This window comes from Miscanthus floridulus, chromosome 1, assembly GCF_019320115.1.
Source record: "Miscanthus floridulus cultivar M001 chromosome 1, ASM1932011v1, whole genome shotgun sequence".
NCBI lineage: Eukaryota > Viridiplantae > Streptophyta > Magnoliopsida > Poales > Poaceae > Miscanthus > Miscanthus floridulus.
In genome coordinates, this window is record NC_089580.1 from 2,323,488 (window position 1) to 2,347,050 (window position 23,563).

The window sequence follows — 23,563 nt, forward strand, 5'->3', positions numbered from 1 at the left end:
TTGTTCATGTTGATATTTTGCCTTGCTTCATTGGTAATTTATAAGCTTTGAGTAGTTATGACTCTATGGTTAATTACCTAAGTAGTCTGAGGCCAATGTGTTGTCAGTTAATTGTATTTCGGCACCTTGTAAAAGTCTGTTTGAATTATGTACTTGTTCATTAAGCATTGATCCTTATGCTGCTATCTTCCTTGTGATCTATTCTTCTTCTTGTTGTTGTTTGCTGGTTGTTGCCCAGCCAGGCCGAAATCAATAGTCCGGTAGTTGGTACTGGGTCTCTGATCGTGTGTTTGAAATCAAACACTGGACCGGAATCGGGCTGCAGGAAATCAAGCAAACCCCGTGTATCTGCTATGGACCAGGCCGTGGCTGGCCAGGGTCTGGCTGACGGGCTCGGCCACCCTGCGCCCTATATCAAACAGGCCGTCGGTGTCCCCTCCTTGACAGGACAGGTGCCCGAGCCGCGCCGCGCTCCAGCCTCATTTCCACGGTCCACGCCGCCCACTCTTCCCTCTCCCGATCGTCGGCCTCCTCCTTGTCCGCCCCCTCCTTCCTTCTTCCCACTCCACTGGCTTCGGATTGGAGTGCCCGACGTGAAGCGGAGACCTATCCGAACAGGGGATCGATTCTTCTAGTGGTAAGCCCTAGCACCTTGCTTGGTTGGATTTTTCAACGATGGGTTGCGGGTTGTCAGAGCAGTTAATCCAAATTCTTCTCTATCTGCATGAGTTGGTACCGGATTTACTTCATGATGGAGTATCGAGTAAAACATAGTTCTAGCTCGGTTCCAATCCAAAACAAATGGGGTCCCATATGACGCCTAGCACTTTGGATCCGAGATATTATTGCACTTTTTATTCCAAAAAGAAATTGCAGGTTCGATTGAACCCCATGCTCCATGGTCCACGCTAAGCCTTGCCCTGGATCTGAGAGATGGGTGATTGCCCTTGGCCTGTGCTAAGTTTGATATGCAGATTCGATGTGGCTTATGTGAAACAGTTTTGGATTAAAATTCAAAAGCAAACCATCATGCATTATTTCTGTTTGATATTTCCATTGTGATTGTGGTCTGTGCACACAGTGCACTCTTATCTTAAGATGGTTTCTCTGCATGAATTTTAACCACTGGTATATAAATTGTGCCATTATGGTGTTGCGATTTTCCTGCTGCCTCAGTTGTTATGCAGGTAAAATATTTTAAGTCCTTTGCTCTGAAGCAATATCTGATTAGTTTTGAGGAAAGGGAGTGTTGCAATGCCTGTATAGGTATCAAATGTCAGTGTACAATGTCCACCATTTGCCCTTTTGTTTCTGCATCACCGATTCACACATGAATTCAATCTAAAATCTAGGACATGGATTAATATTGTTTAGTGATACTGTTATGCTTGGCGGGACCAGTCATGCTGGCACTTATGTGAGTACAGCGTGTGGTCTTACTCAGACTAGCCATTTTGACGCCTGAACCACATTTCCATTGTTTTCTGGAACATGCAGTAGATCTGTGTATCTTTGTATTAAAGAGAGGGAAATATCAGTCCCATACAGCACAAGTACACAACCCTCTCATCTGACTAGAGGATAAGAAAAGGTTGCCTTAAAATACTAGAAAAACAACAAACACCTTTGAAACAAAAAGAACAAGGAACGACCCTAGCCCAGACTAATCGGGTTGGTCCTAGCCGGTATGATGAATGAGCCAAATTGGTTAGATACTCAGTGGCGGAGCTTGTTGACAAATATAGGAGGGGCCAAGCAATGTATATCTTTCTTTGTTTAACAAATTTGCTCCCTAAACTCAAGTGATTCTGTAGAAAGTACACAGGTTGAGGAGGGGCCATGGCCCCCTTTGGCCTAGCTTAAGCTCCACCCCTGTAGATACTCATCATCTTCTGCTTTGATATCTTATTGAGTTTGTTACACCAGCAACCTAAAAAAGATAAAACTGATTTTCCTTCGCGTTTTAAGCAATAATAGGAACTATAAGAATGGTGTAATGGGGAGCTTGAAGGGGAAAAATCACTGTAAAGCAGCTTGTCGCTTTATGAAATGTGCTCGTGTGTTATTTCATTAACTATTTATGTTATATTTCCCTCTTTTTTGGGAGTTATGTTATACTACTTTTCCCTAGTTACACTGGAATATTCTATGTTTTGTGCTGATATTCCTCTTGTTTTTTTTTAACATTTTAGGTGTTGCAGCATGGCGTTTTTGACATAGCAATGGAATTTCTCATGTACCAAGTATAAATGAGCAAAACTTGGTGACAGTTGGACCTGCCAGTTGCCACTTTTTAATGTTTTAACTCATTTTTTTTTCTGATAAACAAATAATTCTGAAGTTACCTTGGAAAGCCTCTGCACCTTTGACTGGCCGTGTTGCATAGGTCGTTGTTGAGGTCAGTACCGTTTGACTAGTGTGTGTATACTACAATAGATATGAAAGGCTGTATTTGATGTGAAATATGTGGAGTCTCTGAGGCACAGTATGGAAAACATTTTCTTCTATAATTTGCTTTACTCACGAATGGCTATATGTTGTACATATGAATAGAATCTTTCATTTCTGTTTGTTTTTTCTTGCATATGTTAGATTCTTTTGGTCAAATATTCTTATAGTGGACATTTTCAGAATACTCAATGCTTGGCATGGGCAATGACCAAATATAGTTCATCACTGGTCATACTCCTTGTAGCTGTTTATTTTACCAGCATGTTCAAAGTTCTAACAGATAGAATTCATGTTAGAGGGTGCACACTTGTGTTCGCATTAAACTGATCAGCGGAGATTTGGCCTAAGAATGGGGGCTCCAAAACAAAGATGGACTTCTGAGGAAGAGGCTGCTCTTAGAGCTGGAATAGCAAGGCATGGAGTTGGAAAATGGCGCACAATATTGAAAGATCCAGAATTTAGTTCCACTTTGTGCTACCGCTCAAATGTTGATCTCAAGGTTCGATATTTTTGCTTTATTATTCTTACCTACTCTTGTTTTAGTGAATGGCATTCCAAATTCTCTGTTTGTTAAGATTATGAGCCATTTGTAAATTTTCACATGTTATCTTTGGTCTCAGTTTGCATTTTTTTCAACTCTGCTACTTAATACTTAGGACAAATGGCGAAACATGAATGTAATTGTCAGTACATCAAGTTCTCGTGACAAGGCGAAGACTGCAGTGAAGAGAGCCCGAACTACTCCCAAGAATAACGAACACACCATGGCAATCAGCAGAGTTACTTCTGATATTGATGATGAGATTATTGACGAAAAGCCTATAGCATCATTGCCTAGTGAAGCAAAGAACACATCAAATTCGAAGAAATCTCACTCAAGGTATTTATATATGTCTAAGTATAACACGCAAATCTGGAATTTAACCCTTTTTTTTTCTCTGTTGTCATTTGTCAATAGAAAACTAGATACTTTTGATGCTTCACTTCAGTTTAATAGCTTTCCTGCAGGCTAGATAATATTATAATGGAGGCTATAAAGAATTTAAATGAGCCTACGGGGTCACACAGAACTACTATTGCTAATTACATAGAGGTATGCATCAGTCTTTTATTCTTTTTCAGTACTAGATCTATGTTTCTAGTGGTTGCCTACAAATGAACACTCCTAATGCTGTGTCTTTTTTTAGGTAATGTCTAATGTCATTGTCTCCTTCATCCACATTTATATACCTTTATTGTTGGTGCCCTTTTTTGCACTTTCTATATGTTTGAGCGGTCAGATCACTGTAGAACATTACCAGAAAGGCAGAAACTAAAACTGCACTACACCTAACCTGATTGTATCACACCAGAAGAAACTAGTGGAATCCAATAGGTAGGGAAACATAAGATTTCCTGTATCTTTTTAGGCAAGAAGTGGAACGAACTTTCTGTTCACCCTCTTCCAGCTTTATGAAAGGAAGACTGTTGCACTGTGTCTTCTGGCTGAGTACTTATGTCGTTTGAAATTATCATGCTTGCTTATTTGACAGTCTTGTTGAAATAAGTCATGATTGCTCTTTGCTACATGTGGAATCAGTTTCTTACCCTTGTTTTACGTAGGAGCAATATTGGCCACCTAGTGATTTTGATCACTTACTATCTGCAAAACTGAAGGACTTGTCGACCAGTGGCAAATTGATAAAGGTACGCCTTAAGGGAAATAAAGCTATTTCCAAATGTGAGACTACTATACCACACTAAGTGGGTGCATCCAGTTAAATCGTCATAATCCTATTTTTCATGCAAGCAGAACAGTTGGGATGAAATATTTGTGAAAACAGTATTTATTAAGGTTTCCCAAGATATCTTTGCTGTATTTACATGTATTTGCTGAGAAGCGCATACACATGTTTTTTACTCTTTAAGTATCTGAAATCACTTTTGCATACTGTTTATTGTTCATTTTCATGTCAATTTTTGACTGCAGGCTTGCTATTTTGTTTGTACTTAACAAAACACCATGGTTCTGTGACATGTTTTTTTAGGCTCTGGTGTTCATGACTGATCTCTTAATGCTTAATGGTCTTGTTTTGAGCTAATCAGAATGTGCCATTTGTTAAATCATGAAATTGGGCTATTTGTTACCATGGCAGTAGACAATATTTACTACCCATGCCAAGAATCTAGAACTTATGAGCATGTGGCCCTTTGGGAGATTGCAGGTGAATCGGAAGTACAGGATAGCACCTAGTTCACCCAATTCAGAGGGCCGAAGCCCCAAAATGCTGCTGTTGGAAGATGTGCAAAGAGAGCCTGTCAAGATATGGAGCGATGATAGTAAAACCCTTACCAGATCTCAAATTGATGCTGAATTGGCACGTATGTCAACAATGACTGCTGAGGAAGCTTCAGTGGCTGCAGCTCATGCAGTTGCTGAAGCAGAGGCCATCATGGCAGAAGCTGAAGCTGCAGCGAAAGAAGCAGAGGCTGCAGAAGCAGAAGCCCAAGCTGCACAAGCATTTGCTGAAGCAGCATTTTTGACATTGAAGAACAAAAATGCTGCAAAACTGGTAATAGCTCTAGTTCATGGATCCCTTTGTTATACTATGTCCTATCGTCCCTTTGTTATACTATGTGCTATCGTCCTTTTCACATGTAGAACCAGGTTTTATAACCCCTTATGCAACTGACTAGAACATGCCTGCCGTGATTTGAAGAACAAAATAACTTTAATAATCATGTATGAGCAATACAATAACAAATGGCAATATGAACACTAACCAATGATTGTACTATGTCCATACATACTTCGTAATTATAGTCGAATAAGTTGGAACCATGTAAACAACAAGTGCACAATACATAAGGATTGTTGAATAAACACGCGTGATTTTGCATTCTTCTCTCTCAAGTCTCATTCAGCAGAATCTTGTTACTTTCTTCTTCACTTTTCATCTTTGTCCTTTCAGCCATGCAAGAATTCATCATTTCCACAGCCTAAAAGTTGGTATATATGTTTTAACTATAAAATAATAATCAGAACAAGTCACTAAAACACTAAGCAATTGGATGCATATACACACTCAACTCGCACCTCAAACATTTCCCCGCACATTACGAAAAGTCTTCTGCAAATAAGAAATTGCAATCTAGAGATACTTCAATCCACTGCTAACAACCCTAAAATAAATTATAAATACTAAGCAAGGATCCTAGTTCTAGTAGCACACGAAATTAACATATGTGAGTGAGCATTTCAGTACTTTTAAGGTATTTTTGTAAACATGTAGGCCAATGAACAAATGGATTATTACTCAAAAGTCTCATACATGTCAAGCCGAGCATGTGCCCATGAAAAAATAGATTACTCAGACATGTGAAGCAGGATAGAATTGACAGAGCTGTATCGGCCAAAGTATCATCGTCAAAAAATCATTGTACTAAACTGTTTGCATGTGAGAAATTTTTATGGACCACTAAACCTTGAGGAATAGTGGGCTGTAGAATAGATGGCGCAACACATCTTATTTCTATTCCAAGCTATACGTTGCTAAAGGAGTGTTTGTAGTGTGGTGATCTAAAGAGTAAAGCAACCTGCTTACTGTAATGCAAGCAAAAAATCAAGTTGCCTGCTGCTTGCTACCATCTAACAAGAGCTAGAGATAAACCAGTACATCTCATATGAGCGAGATCCGCAAGCAATTGGATTATGAAATTTAGATATCTCGATGAGATTTTCAAATCAGAACATCTAACAACACATAAAAGTATAAGATGCTACTTACCTATATGCTTTATCAGAATATCTAAGGTTAAGATCTGACAGAACATCAAAGTCATTAATGGGGAAACCTGCAATAGACAAGATCTATAATTATTATAAGAATTTAAAGAGCAGTAGAGCACACGGACATCAGACAGGTGATACCGTTTGCCTGTCTAACCTTGATAGTGATCTTCTGCTATCAACCTCGCAGCGACCTATCAACCATCAGTGAGGAATGTAAGTATGTAACTTGTTGGCCACAGTGGTATTGTAAATTATAATTATACGTCACTGGATAAAAGGTGGCACTATGCAAGGAAAAAATAGCTAACAGACATATAACATCAATCCCTACATGGTACATTTTCTTGGAGCAAACTGCATGTCCATTTTTTACTAATGACTTAGATGGACATGCTCTGAAATATTCCCAACTTTCATGATGAAAGGTATGAATTCAAAGGTATTGACAAAACATGGAAAGGAAAACTGGAATACCTAAGGCCAGTGGAAATTCTATGAAATTTCGGGAAAGCGCAGGTTCAGTTGTGGGCTATACATCATACAACCTATTTCATGTTTCAGGCATAACTATTTTCCTTGTTTCACCTGTCTTTTGCAGGACACTTTTGTCCTATATTTATATATATTCTTTGCAACTTGCTGACAAATGCATATTGAATTATTCTCATGGATATGGTATGCACAATTAAGAAAAGTTTGGTTTGGAGGACTGGCAAAACAAATTACACATTTTGTATAAGATACTGAAATTCACACATGACTTTATACACCAATGCACTGCAATGTTTATTCATTCCAAAAGTTGCATAAATCTGACTCCATTATTTCCAATTTGTAGAGCATAGCAAGCTAGGGTTTGCAACAACAACAACAACAAAGCCTTTTAGTCCCAAGCAAGTTGGGGTAGGCTAGAGTTGAAACCCAACATGAGCACATCAATAGTTGTTTTCTAAGCACTCCTATCCAAACAAAGATCTCTAGGTATATTCCAACCCTTTAAATATCTTTTTATTGCCTCCCCCCATGTCAGTTTCGGTCTTCCTCTACCTCTCCTCGCATTGATATCTCAACTTAGAACTCCACGATGCACTGGTGCCTCTGAAGGTCTCCTTTGGACATGGCCAAACCACCTCAACCGATGTTGGACAAGCTTTTCTTCGATTGGTGCTACCCCTAGACGGTCACGTATATCATCATTCCGAACTCGATCCATCCTTGTATGACCACAAATCCAATGCAACATACGCATTTCCGCGACACTCAGTTGTTGGACATGTCGTCTTTTAGTAGGCCAACATTCTGCTCCATACAACATAGCGGGTCTAATTGCCGTTCTATAAAACTTGCCTTTAAGCTTTCATGGTACCCTCTTGTCACAGAGAATGCCAGATGTTTGACACCACTTCATCCACCCTGCTTTAATTCTATGGCAAACGTCTGCATCAATATCTCCATCCTTCTGCAACATCGATCCTAGATAGCGGAAGGTATCTTTCTTAGGCACCACTTGACCTTCCAAACTCACCTCTCCCTCCTCATGTGTAGCGTTGCCAAAGTCGCATCTCATGTATTCTGTTTTAGTTCGACTTACTCTAAAACCTTTGGACTCAAGGATCTGCCGCCACAACTCCAGTTTCCTATTTACTACTGCCTGGCTTTCATCAACTAGCACTACATCGTCTGCAAACAACATACACCAAGGGATATCCCCTTGAATGTCCCTAGTCACTTCATCCATTACCAAGGCAAAGAGATACGAGCTCAAGGCTGACCCTTGATGAAGTCCTATTTTAATCTGTGTTACCATCATTTGTTCAGACACTAGTCACGGCATTGTTGTACATGTCCTTGATGAGGGTAACATACTTTGATGGGACTTTATGTTTGTCCAACGCCCACCACATAACATTTCTTGGTATCTTGTCATAAGCCTTCTTCAAGTCAATAAAAACCATGTGAGCAAGCTAGGGTTTGCAACTTGCATAATTTGGGCTGAGGCATCTCACTATAGAAGAATAGGTGCATCTAAAATTAGGTGCATCTAAAATGGCCCTTGGATGGAAAACTCAAGACTAAATTTAGTAGTTGCAATAAACACAAATCCATATCCACATAGTATTTCAGCCTACGGTTCCACCAAACATCGAATCCTGTAACACAGGATCAGAGAATTGATGGATCTAATAGTAAAGGAACGGTGCCTTGTTCCAGCTAACACAGGGGGTGTCACTGTGCAGCCAGGTGAGGTCACCATCGGTGTCGACGTCTAGGAAGTATGGCTTCTGCGAGATGTCGATGGTCATAACCACACAATACAAGGTGCATGATACATAACTGTCAATAAACAATACTAATGGTCAAAGAAGAACGCTATGCGCATAGAAATCCACTGGGCTCTGGGATGAAACCGAATAGTTCTCTGTGGATCTTAGAGACAGCAAAGGAAAACGGGCAGAACAGATTAGCAGCTTGACTACGTACAAGGTACAACAGAGCAAAAGTGCGAGGGGGAGGGGGAACACACCTATGCAACGGTTCAGGTAGACATCGCCGTAGCGTGAGAAGACAGAGGACGCCTCCGACTCGAGAGATGGCCCGCCCCTCACCGGCTCGATCCCGAGTGAGCTGACCGCGAGGATCCTGCCCAGATCCGGCATCCCTCGCTACAAGCAACCGTGGATCTGGCTGGACATCGACAAATTCGCCCTCCTCGCATCTTGGATTCAGCCGTCTCTTCCACCATGGCAGCAGCATCACCGTCCTATGGACTGAGCTGCACAGGCTTCCAATGGTGTCGTGGCATAGAAGAGAGGAGGGAAAGGGGCCGCAGCTAGGGTTTCAGGCATTGCTTGAGTCACCTGCGCAGGGAGCCGGCGAGTGGTGTTAGGGCTGCTGGGAGAGGAAGGTGTCTCCATGGCCGCACGCCACCTGCCCCAAAGAATCTGGGTGCGCTCCTCTGATACGGAGAGGCGGAGGGAGGGAAGAGGTGCCCATGCTGCCCTGGACATCACAATCCTGGAGTGCGTGTGGCTAGCAGCGAGCGAAGCGTGTGGCAGCGGGGAGAAGAGGGGGGCTAGCATCGGGGTGGGAGCGCCGGCCGCTGGGCAACAGGAGGGCCTCTCTGTAAATTTGCGTGCGGGCGGTTTTATGCAAAAAATGAAGAAGATCTCGAATTTTCTCTTCTTCGTGTTAAAATAAGTTTTACGTTAGGGTCGTAAATGTAAAATAACTGAACCTGTGTACTGTAAAACCCTACCAAATTGGACTGTGGGTTTATTTATGCCAAATCAGAGGGTATTTCTGCAAAACTTCCTAGGCCACGTGTCCGCTCACGGATGAGCCACGAATGCCAGAATTCTGTGGTGCGAGGAGACTCAAGTGGGTTTTAAACAACCCTGATTGGTTACTTTTGTTTACTGAAAACACAAAATCCCAACATAAGCAAGTTTTCTTAAATCTATTGGCTTGTTCCGTGAAGATAGTGATTTCCAAAGGCACACTTATGCCAACAGCAGCAGTGCCGCAACAGCAAAGCTTTTAGTCCCAAGCAAGTTGGAGTAGAAAACTCAATGAGAGCCACAGATAAATACGATAGAATAGTAATAATAGTAGCAGTCATCATAATAGTAAAGGTCATTATGACAAGCTGTGAAAAAAAGTATACATTCTAACATATAATTTTTTTTGACAATATCATTATTGTTCTTGCACTATATCATTCTTGGTATTTAAGATTAATATTTGAAAAACAAACGGAAAAAATCTTTGGACTAATGGGTTCTTGAGTTTGCCAGAAGCAGAGAAAAAAATCAACCTGTTTTTGACAAGTTGCAAGCTAAGATATCTTGTGCACTCTGTAACTAAGTGAAATCTCAACAGCATTAAGTTATGATTATAACCTGGAAGTACTAGATAGTAACTCCCTGTGGATTTCTTTGACATGAAAAAAGGATATCTGCACAGAGTTTGGTTAGCGATCATAGCTGCTGTAGACCTGTAGTATTTCTATTTTCTCACGGATATATTACATGGTAGCTAACATTATATCCATATTGACTTCCATTTCTTTAAGGTTAAGACATCCCATTTTGAAACCCCTCTTTGAGTAAAATATGATGAACTACCCGCATCTTGGTGTGTATATTTGGACAAAACAACAGTTTCTGAAATTTGCCAAAGGAACTTGATTTGATTTTACTGTCTGTTTCTTATGTCAACTACTCCTGTTCTAAATTATATAGTTCACTTCTTTGTCCCAAGTCAAACTTGTTTGTAGAAAAATATATTTACATGTACAAATTTAAATAAATGCACTATCAAAAGACATATTTCATAAAGAATTTGATAAAACTAATTTGATGTTGTAGATGTTAGTGCATTTTTTCTATAAACTTGGTTAAAGTTAGAGAAGTTTGACTTAGGAAAAAGTTAAAGTGAACAATAATTTGCAATGCATTTTGTATCTTGTATATTCTAATACTGTGAACCACCTGCAAAAGAAACCTAGTATTGGACAGCTTTTCAGAAAGTTTATTGCTATCTTTGTATGTATCCTCGATATATATAGCATATTATTCTTGTGTGCAGTTTTATGACCCATGTTTAGATTTGAGGATAAAAGTATCCGCTGAACCCTTTGGAGAAAGCAACCACTTGGCAGAGTGTCTCAATTAGAATTCCCTACATTATGCACCTCTCTGATTTGAATGTATTAGCTTCTCCAACGAGTAAAATTTCATAAATACTGATGCTCCTGTCTGCTGATGACAGATTGGTTGATCCAACAAATAAGAAAGAAATTGGTAATGTGATCTGCTGGTCCATCAAATTCTAACGCCTTGGTGTCCATTTGCAGATGGTCTAAGGTTGATGCTACTCGGACTCTCGGGTGTTCTGGACCAGCGTTTCTGCATGTGCCAGCTAGATTTGTATTACTGTACATGTTGACTGTTGTTACGGTTGCTCGGCTTAAAGCAGCTGCCCCGGTGATTGTACATGTCAGCCTGTTCGGGAGGCCGTATCGTATCGTGGATTATTTACTGCTGGCTGGTTTGGTGTGAGAGAAAAACACTATTCTTGGCTGGAAATTTACGATCGTTTACGAGCAAGCGAACAGGCTACGCTTGCTCGTAAACGATCGTAAATTTCCAGCCAAGAATAGTGTTTTTCTCTTGCTCGTAAACGATCGTAAATTTTCAGCCAAGAATAGTGTTTTTCTCTCACACCGAACCAGCCAGCAGTAAATAATCCACGATACGATACGGCCTCCCGTGTATCGCCTTATGTTTAGTGGGAGCCTTATGTTTAGTGGGAGCCATGTGAAGCTCCAGCCTCCAAGCGCACCAGTAGCAGCAATAGCTGCTCGCTACAACGCCATTCAGAGAACTGTGAGTGGCATACCCTGGGGCCCTCCACTGCCGTGAACACGCTAACTCTGTCAATGTTAAAATGTTTCGCTGACGATTTGCAGGATTGCATTGTGCATCAACAGCCTTTGCATTGCTGCGCTGCCTGCCAACAGTCATACCGGTCGTTGAAAACGTTTGACCGGTGGTGCTGATCCCTGCGTATTCTCCACCCATTTGACGATTTTTTTAAAAAATTTAACCTAAAAAACTAATATTTTAAAAAGAGCACGTCCTAAACTAAATTTTCAAAAAATAGCCCTTTTTAGTCACGTTAGAAGCCGTGGCGTGATTTATGTGTTGATGTGACTAGTTCGTAACTTCAGTAGTGCCATAAGTGTTGATGTGACTAATTAGACTTACGGGTGTTCGGTTGTTTCTTCTAAATTTTAGTCGTTGTTTTATCAGAAATTTGATATATATATAGAGTATTAAATATAAATTATTTACGAAACTAATTACATAGTTTGTGACTAATTTAAGAGATGAATCTTTTAGGTCTAATTAGTTTATAATTTGATAATGTTTTGCTACAGTAAACGTATGCTAATGACGGATTAGTTAGGCTTAAAAATTTTATTTTGTGAAGCACTGACGGATTATATAATTTATTTTTTTATTAATATCTGAACACCCCACCTTCTTCCTTCTTTTAGTAGTCGGATCAGACACCCCGTAGACATGTTAGCATGTCAGAGATCACTTGATTAATTAGACATGTTCTCTCTCACAGTCCTCCGGACCCTGCGCCCTGACGCGGTGAATTGCGTCCATTCGCGGTACAGACACCACTCGCGGTCTCGGTACCGCGACCGCGCGCGTGGCGCACGCTCGGTTACCGGACCGTCGCTGCCGCGAGCGCGGCGCGGCGCATGGGAGCGCGGGAGTCGTCGCCCCCGTGGACGAAACGGCAAGCGACCGCGCTGCTAGTACATGCACCGTGCTCGCCGTTCCACGGAGAAACTGCTAGCTTCACCAGTTGACCTGCCGCGCTGGCCCCCATGCCATGCCATGCGTGGCGGCTGGCCGCCTGGCCGGCAAGGTCTCAGCGAGCGCTGACCTCGAGCACTTGCGCGCGCGGGAGGCGGGCAAGGGCAACGGCGTCTGCACGCACAAGCGAGCGCGCCGCGGCGGCCACGTACGCCAGCCTACGTTAGGGTGCACGGTTCCCCGTCCCAGGTCGTACATGTGGCACGGTGTGCTATACGATGCCCTGTGCCTAGCTTGACATGTCGGGGTGGTGGACAAACATTTGCTTGCGCTGAAGGCCTTGATCTGTCCTTGGGAATGTTGCAACTGAGAGTCATCGCTATTTTTCTTTTTTTTGCCTTGTTTAGTTCTAGAAATTTGGAATTTGGGACTATTGTAGCACCTTTATTTTTATTTGGTAATTAGTGTTCAAACATGGACGCTCAAAACGTTCGTCTCGCAATTTCCCATCAAACTGTGCAATTAGTTTTTTTTTTCATCTACATTTAATGCTCCATGCACGGGCCACAAACATTCGATGTAACAGGTACTGTAGCACTTTTTTAGAATTTGGGGTCCAACTAAACAAGGGCTTTGAAAGAAAGAGAGTCATCGCCATTCGCCGATGGTACAATGGATACAAACGGCCTGTTCGCTGGTCGATTTCTGGACTGGTTTGGGCTGGCTGGTGCTGGTTTATTGTGAGAGGAAAACACTGTTGGCTGGCTGGTTTGGGCTGACTGAAACCAACAAGCGAACATGCTGAATTCTGGTTGTGCCCTGTGCATGTATGTAATCTAGAACTAGAATGGCATCTCGAGGCTGGCATTGATTGCAAGAGGCGGATCATGTTCTTTGACAGTTTGGCTGTAACCAAATTAGTCAGCGCTGGCTAACCACGTATCACTACTCACAACAAGAATCTGCACCTTCTTCCAATGATGTGGGGTTTTCTTGGTATTTAGCATTCATCATTTACTAAGAGTTTTTCCCTACTAAATGCCTCATGGAGAGAATTCTCATGTACTCCACCATTTTGGTAGTGACTCCCTCTAGTTACAAAGGTAAGCAGTTTAGCGCATCAACATGGTCAATGAGTTTGAAAATTTGACCTCTGTTTCCTAAAAAAAGTCTTATACTCTTAATAGATTACTTTTCATGACAAATGTGGTAATATCAAGTTATCAACCCTATGCCAAATATCTATAATCAAAGCTAAAATAGTTAACTCATATTCGTGATCAAAGGAAGTACTAATAACTTATGTAATGACCAAAAGAATACTTCAACCCACGAGACGGCGTTGACAGTGCTAATAGCCATGGAGACAAACTACAAAGACAAGTGCAAGCAATTGAAGGTTATTTCGCAAACGGCCCCATCCCTTCGATTTGTTTTTGTCTCCTCTCTGCTCCTTGCCACCTCCATTGTCTTTTCTGCATAAATGATGCAGAGCATACGCTCGATATGCCTTCCACTTCTTCCCTATGAATTGTGAGATAATTGCTGCTAAAGTTAGTTTATAAATCTTTGCCGTAGTATTTTCACCGTAAATTCAGTGCAACAAAAACCTAGAGTTTTCTTATGCCAGTAAAGTTTCAGTGGATGTACTATACAATTCAGCAGATGCATATTTTTTTTCATTATTATTCTTATTTTCTCTATATAATATAGTTTTGTTCTTTAATACGACAACAATGGGACTTGTATTATAATAGACTGCAGGGATATTGTACCTTGTGTCCACTGCTATTTCCCATTCTTTATTTTTTTTCAATTCAACGGGCCCACGCTACACACTTGAACAGAACAATTTTCTCATTCTACCCAGCGTAGCCGATTGGGAACAGGCACCAATGAATTTTCAGGAAAAGGTTTTCACACCCAAGTGATTATTTCCATGCTCCGTGCTACTTCAATGGCGTTACTTGTCATAAAAAGAAGGAGAAGACAATGTACGTGGATATAATTTGTGTCGGTCCCCTCTCCTCCGCTACCTCATCTGATGGACCACTTGAACCACACTTTGTACCGAATCCACCACGTTGTTACAGTTTTTCTTTGGTCAGAATCTTTGTGGATGGTAAAACAAAAGCTATGCATCCTCTACCAGCCACATGGACGATTAAATTAGAGGAAGTAAACGTACTTAACATGGAGGAAACACAATTGTTAATGCGCCATATGTCGAATGGCATCTCTGTCCGGTGTCCCCTATATAAATCCGTCATACAACGGGCACATAGCCACCTGCCTCCGATATATAGTACTATTTTACAAGTTTTCTTATTTGCATGCCATCGGTTATCGGTCGAGGTATATATTTGAAATGGAAAATGCTTTTCAGAGATGGGAAATGCATGGCAGCAGGGATCAACTCTGGGTTATCTTAGAGATATACGGTGATCGGAAACGTTACTTGTAGCTGTAGCCGCTGCAGCTTTTTGCTGCTTCCCGTTTCTCTTTGCTAATGGTCCCGTTTCTCTTTGCTATTGGCGTTGGCTGGTGCTTTGCAGGCTGCACCCTTCAGCGCCACAGCATCAGTGTCAACCGACCAGAGCCGAAAAAAAATACTTGAGCATATTATTATTTCGTCAATTTTTTTTTCCAGAAAATATGTGCTGTGAATGTTTATGCTTTTTCATGCAGCTCTTTTGCAGAAGCAGCCAAGAGCCAAGATGTAGTAATAATGTGGAAAAAGAAAGGAGTAGGAGTACAGTGTAGAGGGTACTGACGCAGCACGTTCGGTTGACTGGTTCGTATCGTTGCTGGTTCGTGAAGAAGTACAGTGAACTGATTTATGTGAGAAAAAAATACTATTCTGATTAAAAATTTACGACAGGCCACAGTCAAATGAACGGGCTGGTAAAAGGGCAAAATCCGGGACAAGTACTCCGTAGCACTTTCCAGCTCCCTTGTCCACAACGGAGCCTTTTTGAAATCAAAGGAAAAGAAGAAACAATCCGACAACGGGACAGTCAAAGCGGTGGGCAATCCTGTAAAATCCACACGGTTAAACAAAAGCGGCTGCGAATCTCTGCGCGCGCGGCCCCAGATTTCCAGAACTTTTAATCCGCCTCAATTACTCCACCCTCCCTCCCCACTGCAGTTCTGCAGTGAGCCCACGCCACGCCCGCCCATGCACCCCCGCTCCCAAGTCCCAAATCCCAACCACGCGCACGGCGCGCGCGCATCTCATCTGCCGTTTCCCGTTTGCGTATCCGTTCGCTTGCTTAAAAATAGCTTGTTTGGTTTTTTTAGCTAAAACAGTATTTTTTTTTACAACAATTCAGCCGGAACAGTGTTTTTCAACCAGTTTCAGCCAAATTTCAGACCAGCGAACGGGACCAGAGGGGATTTCGTCTCTTCTGTGTCCGTTTTCTTCTCTTCTATTCCGTCCAGAGGGGATTTGTAGCGTTGTTCAGGCCGTTCGTTTTGACTGAATTAGCTTATAAGCCATGACTGAAAGTACCACTGGTCAATTTGGTGTGAGAGAAAAACACTATTTAAACAGTTGATTATAAACGAGATACCAGTGAATAAGCCAAAACTTAATTATCTCCCGTTTCTTCTTCTTCCGTGCATGCCGTCGTTTTGCACACCATTACACTTTGCCGCTTTATGGCAGGAGCAGCCTGTTGACCTGACCGGCTACTGACCGATCAGCCTCAGCTTTGAGGACGGGCGGCGTTGTCTTCTTCCCCAACCCCCCCGCAAGCCAGGCCTCTAGCTGCTTCGCCTTCTTGCTTGCTTCCTCTGTGTCCCTTGACTGAGAGTTCCGGTTCTCCTCCCCCCGCTTGGCTGGCACACTCGCCGCTGTCTTCTTTGGCCCCCAACCCCCAAACAAATCCTCCCCCACATGTATGTAGAACCTGCCACCTGCCGCGCCTGCTGCTACCCCCACTCCACTCTCCCCACCCTCCTCCTCACACGCCTCTGTGCTGTGACCACCCCGGCATTAACTGCCCGCATTGGTCGCTTTTGCTGCTGTCTGTGCTGCCCGAAAGCAGGATTGCAACGCTCCCCTCCCCACTCTTTCGGGCAGAGAGACAGACAGAGAGAGCTCGGGGCCGGGGAGCACACCCATGGCGTGACTGACCTCCGGAGTTAGCGAGCGGTGGTCGGGTGTTGCGCGCGCGGGCGAGGTCCCCTGCGTGCTCTGCTCCGCCGCGACTCTCCCTGCTTCCGTCGACCAGCAGGACCTGCTCTCCGCCCGCCCGCCATGGCGTCCGTCAAGCTCGGCTCCAAACCTGACGCCTTCAAGCGGCAAGGCCAGGCATGGTAAGTTCTCCTCTCTCTCTCCTTTTTTCTTCCCCTTCCTCCAGCGCTTTCCTTATCATCATCTTCCCGAGTTTCCTTGGGGTTGGGTGTCCCTTTCTCCCTCCATGGTTGCCTGGGCGGATTAACTGGGCCTCTGTTGCCCTCCTGCTCCCTCCGCTCTCCTCCTACCTGCTGATGCCTCGGAATTCGGGAGGTTCCGGGTGGGTTCATGTTCCTGCTCAAATTGGTGCGCATTTTGCACGGCGGCCCTGTCCCGAAAATGCCACAGGTCAACTGGTTTGGCCCGTACTGCACGACGCCTTCGCCGCGCTCCTCCGGGGAGGCATTTGTTGCATCCTGAACCTACCTTGACGAGGGGCATTCTCATGCCTCGCAACGCTGTCGCCCTCTGTTCAGTCTTCTCTAGGAGTAGTTCTGTGTGCATCCCGAGTTCTCTCTGGTGTCGTATTACCAGCCTTCATTTTTTTCTACTAAATTATTAGGCTTGCTTGTCTTGTTCCCACTCTTCTTCTGCTCGCCCAAGCTCTGGGAGCAATGGGCATTTCTTTTGTTCAAATTGGTGGTTGCAATTGGCAGTAGGGTACAAGTGGGTCTCTTTGGATAGGTGCACTGGGATCCGAGTCCTTGAGATTCAGTTCAAAATTCGAACTATCAACACAAATAGGAGTACGAAATATTCCCAGAGCATCCTCCTTGTCCAACCGGGCCCTTTAAGTGTCTGTTAGAATTCAGAATTCAAAGCTTGCCTGCCTTGTGGGCTCCTGCAGCTATGCATTTGTTTCATTGCTTTTGTTGTAATGTACATGTCTAGTAATGTCCGACTGAAAAATGTTCGATTGGCAGCTGTTTTATCTACATGTCTAGTGTCTTGTTATGAGCAGCATTTGTTATTATTCTTTACAAGCACAAGAAAACGGGATTCATATATTTCGTGGTTAACGGTTAGGTACCCTGCATGAGTGCCTTATTGCGCATACTAAATGCATTTAAGCGTGGTGGGTGCAGTTGATCACATGTTATATCGACAGAAATTCTAGTTAATTAGAGTTGACTGCTTCATCCAATAGTTTATGGGGCAGGTCTCATGGATCCACATCACATTTAGTTGGCAGTGAGATGCTTCTGTTCCTAATAATGGAGGCTGATGTAACCGTTATGGAATTATTTAGACATGAGCATATTGATTTGTTTTCGTTGGACAAGTCAAAATTTCTAACTCATCATTCTCCTTCCAGCTGATTGCTCATAATTATATCGATGCTCCTGTGCTTAGAGGGATCTCCGTGATTTTGTTCTTGTGGTAGTATACATCAACGAAAAAATATGTTTTTTTATCTTAACTTTTGTTTGGTATATTGTGTGGCTTTTTGTGAGAAATATATATTGCAAAAATCCCTCTATATATTTACACCTGACTCTGCAATAAATAAGATACTATTCCCTCGAATTGATTGTAGGCAGGAATAGGATGTAGAACTTATTTGAAATTGACATTAACCCGGTGGGCACAGATCGTTGTTTGTGACCACAAGGAACCTCATCAAAGATATCATTCGGATCTTCTTACTGAATAGTACAAATTTATCTAAACTTTCACTTTTCTTCTGCTTGTGAACATTGTAGGTTCTGCACAACAGGACTTCCTAGCGATGTCACCGTTGAGGTTGGGGATATGTCTTTCCACCTTCACAAGGTATTGTGCTTTTTTCGGTGGATGCCTATAAGCCATTAAGTATGCCCTTCATGTTAATGAGTCCTAGATTTGAAACTCTTTATATCTTTATTTGTTGGAGTAAAAAAACTGTCAACTTACTGGGAAGTGGAAAAGTATTCAAAGTGTATCCGAGACGACTAGAATTTATGTAACACGTGAAAGTTATCCATCCAAATCCAATAGGAAGTTAGGAACAAATAAACAGTTCCTTGATTTTAATAAAACTCGTTTCATATTATTCTTGATTCCTGTGTTTTCCTGTGGTATGCAAGAAAGAAGGAAAAAATGGTTGCTAGCTTGCCCCTGTCTACCAAATGCTCTCTGTCCAAATCCTGATGCAACAATAAACAGTCCCTTGATTTGAATGAAACTCTCATCATACTATGTTTGACTTAGTGTTTTCTGTGTAAAGCTTCTTCTACTGGCATTGATGAAAGAATATGAAAATGGTTATAACCTTTTATCTCTGTCCCGATAGTTTTTTTGTCACTTGATTGCCATGTGTGCCTTTAATTAACCTTTCTATATGTTGATTGTTTTCTCCCTAACAACGACTATCTCATTGCAGTTCCCTTTACTTTCAAAAAGTGCCTTTCTCGAACGGTCGATTGAAGAAAATTCAGACCAAGAAGAATGCATCATCAAACTAAATGACATTCCTGGGGGTACCAAGTCATTTGAGCTAGTTGCAAGGTTCTGCTATGGTGTGAAAATAGAGCTTTCTCCTGCAAATGTTGTCTACTTACGATGTGCCTCAGAGCATCTAGAAATGACTGAAGAAGTAGCTGAGGAAAATCTGATTGCCCAGTCAGAAATGTTCCTCAACCAAGTGGTTCTCCGTAACTGGAAAGATTCCCTGACAGCATTGGAGACATGTGATGACCTACTCCCCCATGCTGAAGACCTCCAGATTGTGAAGAGATGTATCGAGTCGTTAGCATCAAAAGCTACTACTGATCCAAACCTCTTTGGATGGCCGATAAGGGAACATGGCATGATGCAAAGCCCAGGTGGCAGTGTACTGTGGAATGGGATCAGCACAGGTGCAAGGCCCAGAAACTTCAATTCAGACTGGTGGTATGGTGATGCTTCATCATTGAGTTTTCCCATGTACAAGAGGTTAATCTCGACCATGGAGTCTCGAGGCATCCGACCTGAAATAATTGCTGGTTCCTTGACCTACTATGCCAAGAAGTACCTTCCAGGACTCAATAGGCGTCATAGTCATAGCATGGGCACAGTGGCTCCTACGGCCACTCTATCTGAGGTTGAACAGAAAAACTTACTTGAGGAGATCGACAGGCTATTGCCCGTTCACAAGGGTGTAGCATCAACAAAAGTTCTGCTAGGACTCCTTCGCACAGCCATGATTCTGAAAACCAGCCCCACGTGCATCTCTAACTTGGAGAAACGGATTGGCATGCAACTAGACCAGGCCACTTTGGAGGATCTACTGTTGCCAAATTTCTCCTACACAATGGAAACTCTGTACAATGTGGAGTGTGTGCACAGGATTCTTGATCATTTCTTGGCAATGGACCAGGCAAATGGCGGCGAGTCCCCATGCTTGGATGATGTTATGGCATCCCCATCGTTGGCACCGATCACAAGTGTTGCCAAGCTAATTGACGGCTATCTTGCAGAAATTGCACCAGATATCAATTTGAAGCCTCCTAAGTTCCAAGCTCTGGCATCTGCTATCCCTGAATATGCCCGGCCACTGGATGATGGACTTTATCGTGCCATTGATATATACTTGAAGGTACATTCTATAGCGTACTGTATTTCACAAGTTGCTTTTGCAGTGCTGTAGTCTTAATATGCCTCATCGTAAAATGAACATTGGACAGAGTACTACAGAAATGTCTGCATGCCTAGTCTACAAAAATACTGTATATCTTTGCAGGCTTGGAAGTGTTTATTAACGTCACATCTTCCCTTGTTGGCAGGCTCATTCCTGGCTATCAGAAGCTGAAAGGGAGCAGCTCTGCCGGCTGTTGGACTGCCAGAAGCTCTCCCTGGAAGCATGCACTCACGCTGCCCAGAACGAGAGGCTGCCACTGCGCGTGGTAGTGCAAGTCCTCTTCTTCGAGCAGCTCCAGCTGAGAACCTCGATCGCAGGGTGCCTTCTGGTCTCCGACAACCTCGAAGGCTCCAGGCCTCTGCGGAGCGGCATCGCGACGTCTGGCGAGGTCGGGGGCTGGGTCTCGGCTGTCCGAGAGAACCAGATCCTGAAGATCGGCATGGACAACATGCGGATGCGGCTGGCCGAGCTGGAGAAGGAGTGCTCGAGCATGCGGCAGGAGATCGAGAAGCTGGGCGGCCGTGCGGGCAAGGGCAGCGGTGGCGGGTGGGCCTCCCTCGTCGTGCCCCGGCGGCTCGGCCTGAAGGTGAGGTCACAGATGTGTAGGGCCCAGGAGGGCTCCGTCAGTGAGCAGCAGAGGAACATGAACGCCAAGCTCGACAAGCTGCAGGCCAAGGTGTCGAAGCAGAAGAAGCAGCTGGCCGCGGATGCCTGAAGTTGAGGCCCTGGAGACTCCGGCTTCATGGCCTGACCTTGTAATTTGAGCCCGGTGTTAATCGCTTTTGTTGCCTGTGTAGCTGTTACTCTGTTAGGCTAAAAGTCTGAGTGCAGTGTGTCGGTTCGTTCTTAAACCGTGGATGGTACTCCGTACCAGGGAGAGTGGCTGAATGGGAGTGTCGTAGTAGCTAAGAACGAGAACCTGATGTGATCAGTTGATAGTTGTGACGTGAGGAAAATGTCGCTTACTTAGTTACGTACTTGGCAACTGTGTGTGATCTTTGACATGCCCGTTGGCAGCAGCTGCCTGCTGTCTGCTGCCTAGGACTACGAGTGGGGCTCGTGGTGGAAATGGAAGACGGCGCTATCACCGGTGATCGTCTTCTGGATGTGCTTCAGGAGGACGTTGACGCGCAGGGGCTTCCCGTGCTCGAACTCGGGCGGCGGCTCCCCGCGCGCTCCGGCACGAAGACGAAGAAACTCCAGTAGTTCACGTAGGCGGGTGGTGTTCCTGAGCAAGCGTCTGGTCAGTGCCTACAGCCGTGGCAGCAGCAGCCGGGCGTTCCATCTTGTGCCTCAGCCGGCGGCGCGGTACTAGCACTACAGCAGTGTGAGGTGTGAACTGGAGAAAGGGAGCTAACGGCACTGCGGCAAATTCAGCTGGTTGTTTTTGACGTGTGGGGCTAGTGTTCGTCCCTCTCTGCCTCTGGTTTGAAAACAGGAGGTGCAAGTGGGCATGGAAATTAGAGCTTACGAAGTCTCTGGTTTGACTAGAAGCGCCGTCAAACTGCAGAGAGAAGAATCTTTGACGTCCTAAGCATCGTGTTGCTTGAAGCAAGCAGCGAAGCAGGCATTCTGGACAGGTCAAGTCAAGTGGATTCTATTGGAGCTAACAGTGAATCAAACAAACTGTTCAAGGGTGTGGAAGCCAGGCCTCGTTTAGATTGCAACTTTTTTCAACCCGATGAATAGTACCACTTTCGTCTTATTTGGTAAATATTGTCCAATCGTGGACCAACTAGGCTCAAAAGATTCATCTCGTGATTTCCAACTAAACTGTGTAATTAGTTATTTTTTTACCTACATTTAATACTCCATGCAAGCGGCTAAAAATTGATGTGATGGAGAGAAAGTGAAAAAACTTGGAACTTTGATGAGATCTAAACAAGGCCCCACTCCCAAATCCTTGTGCCTCTCTCTCCACTCTACTACTCCCGAGCAGTTTATGAACCAGTCAGCTGATATTTTCACTGGCTTAGGGTCCTTTCCCGTTGTCCGTTTCGATCTTTATCAGTTGTTACATGTTGTCGTTCAAATCTTTATCAGTCCATATATATTGTGATGATCACTGAGGGGATGTCTTGATCTTGATATCTCCACTTCTCTTCTTTTGTCCATGGTGAATGTGACATGATTTGGAGGCTGCAACCAGACAATGGCAGCGGACACATATACACCAACAATAAACACCATTTGCTCTGCTGGATTCTTGCTTTCCCTGCTGTCAGAAACCGATGAGCACGTACTCGTACATAGGCATATATGGTTCATGCGCATACATTCATTCCTAAGAGAGAGAGAGAGAGAGAGAGAGAGAGAGAGAGAGAGATATTTATTTATTTATTTATATATATTTTTTCTTCTCAGCTCCTGCATACGTTCATAGCGTACTCCGACGGCAGACATGGACGCATGCAGATGCCGCGGTTGATCAGCCACGTTCATTTTTGTCCTCACCTCACACGATGCGCCGGCTGCCATCTGGCATCTGCGCGTGGGGTTGTGTTGTGTACTCTGGCGAAGGATCGATCCAAAAGTATGGTGTGAAACCCACGACGCAGAATGGTTCAAGGACCCAATCCAAGATTCCAAGGCGCGTCACCTGAAGATTCCAAATTCAGGAAGGCCATTTCTGCTGTCACTCGCCTCGTGAAAGCAGTCGGTCGGGAGCCACTCTGTGTCCTTTACCTTTTACGTTTATAAATAAATAACTTGGGACGTATACCAAATTAAATACAGTGCTTGTATATTGCAAGATAAAAATTGGTGCAGTACGTGAGAAGTAAAACTCAGGATTGGCTTGCCGCTGGTTACATATTTGTGAATACTTTAATTTTAATTTTAGGAACCACCTGTCGATTATATTCCGTAGAGGCATGCCATGATTTTATCAATCTCAATATGGGGTGGTTTAGTCTTATACTGTTGTATTTACCAAAGTAGTGCGCAGCAGTTTTTTTAATAATAGAACAAGATTCCAGCCTCTACCATTCGGGAACCGCGCGCAACAGTTCATCTCAATGTATTATCAAGTGAGTTGGAAATTTATGGTTTTCAAATTCATCGCTGATTTTTACAGAAAACGAATTCAATAATAAGCTACAATTAAAGAGAAGAAGCAACGCCTTTTAAAATAAAAAAAGAAAGAAGAAGCAACCAGCATGACGGCC

The 23,563-nt window shown here is 43.4% G+C and overlaps 2 protein-coding genes across 4 annotated transcripts; both read left to right on the forward strand.

The window, feature by feature from the left end:
• The first annotated feature begins 442 nt into the window (after positions 1-442).
• LOC136479657 (single myb histone 6) lies at positions 443-11,219 on the forward strand. Of its 3 annotated transcripts, XM_066478490.1 has the most exons (9): positions 443-637; positions 2,193-2,243; positions 2,342-2,398; positions 2,748-2,950; positions 3,108-3,331; positions 3,460-3,544; positions 4,054-4,137; positions 4,656-5,003; positions 11,079-11,219. In XM_066478490.1, the coding sequence occupies exons 4-9, from the start codon at positions 2,801-2,803 to the stop codon at positions 11,085-11,087; spliced, it is 900 nt and encodes a 299-aa protein (XP_066334587.1). In that variant the 5' UTR covers positions 443-637; positions 2,193-2,243; positions 2,342-2,398; positions 2,748-2,800; the 3' UTR covers positions 11,088-11,219. The 3 variants fall into 3 exon arrangements, with proteins under 3 accessions (XP_066334587.1, XP_066333750.1, XP_066334145.1); XM_066477653.1 differs by having other exon boundaries at positions 2,193-2,398; XM_066478048.1 differs by having other exon boundaries at positions 2,342-2,950.
• Positions 11,220-16,535: 5,316 nt separating this feature from the next.
• Positions 16,536-21,352, forward strand: LOC136471022 (BTB/POZ domain-containing protein At1g30440-like). The gene is made up of 4 exons (XM_066468755.1): positions 16,536-16,878; positions 18,502-18,571; positions 19,161-20,354; positions 20,542-21,352. The coding sequence occupies exons 1-4, from the start codon at positions 16,820-16,822 to the stop codon at positions 21,109-21,111; spliced, it is 1,893 nt and encodes a 630-aa protein (XP_066324852.1). The 5' UTR covers positions 16,536-16,819; the 3' UTR covers positions 21,112-21,352.
• The last annotated feature ends 2,211 nt before the right edge of the window (positions 21,353-23,563 follow it).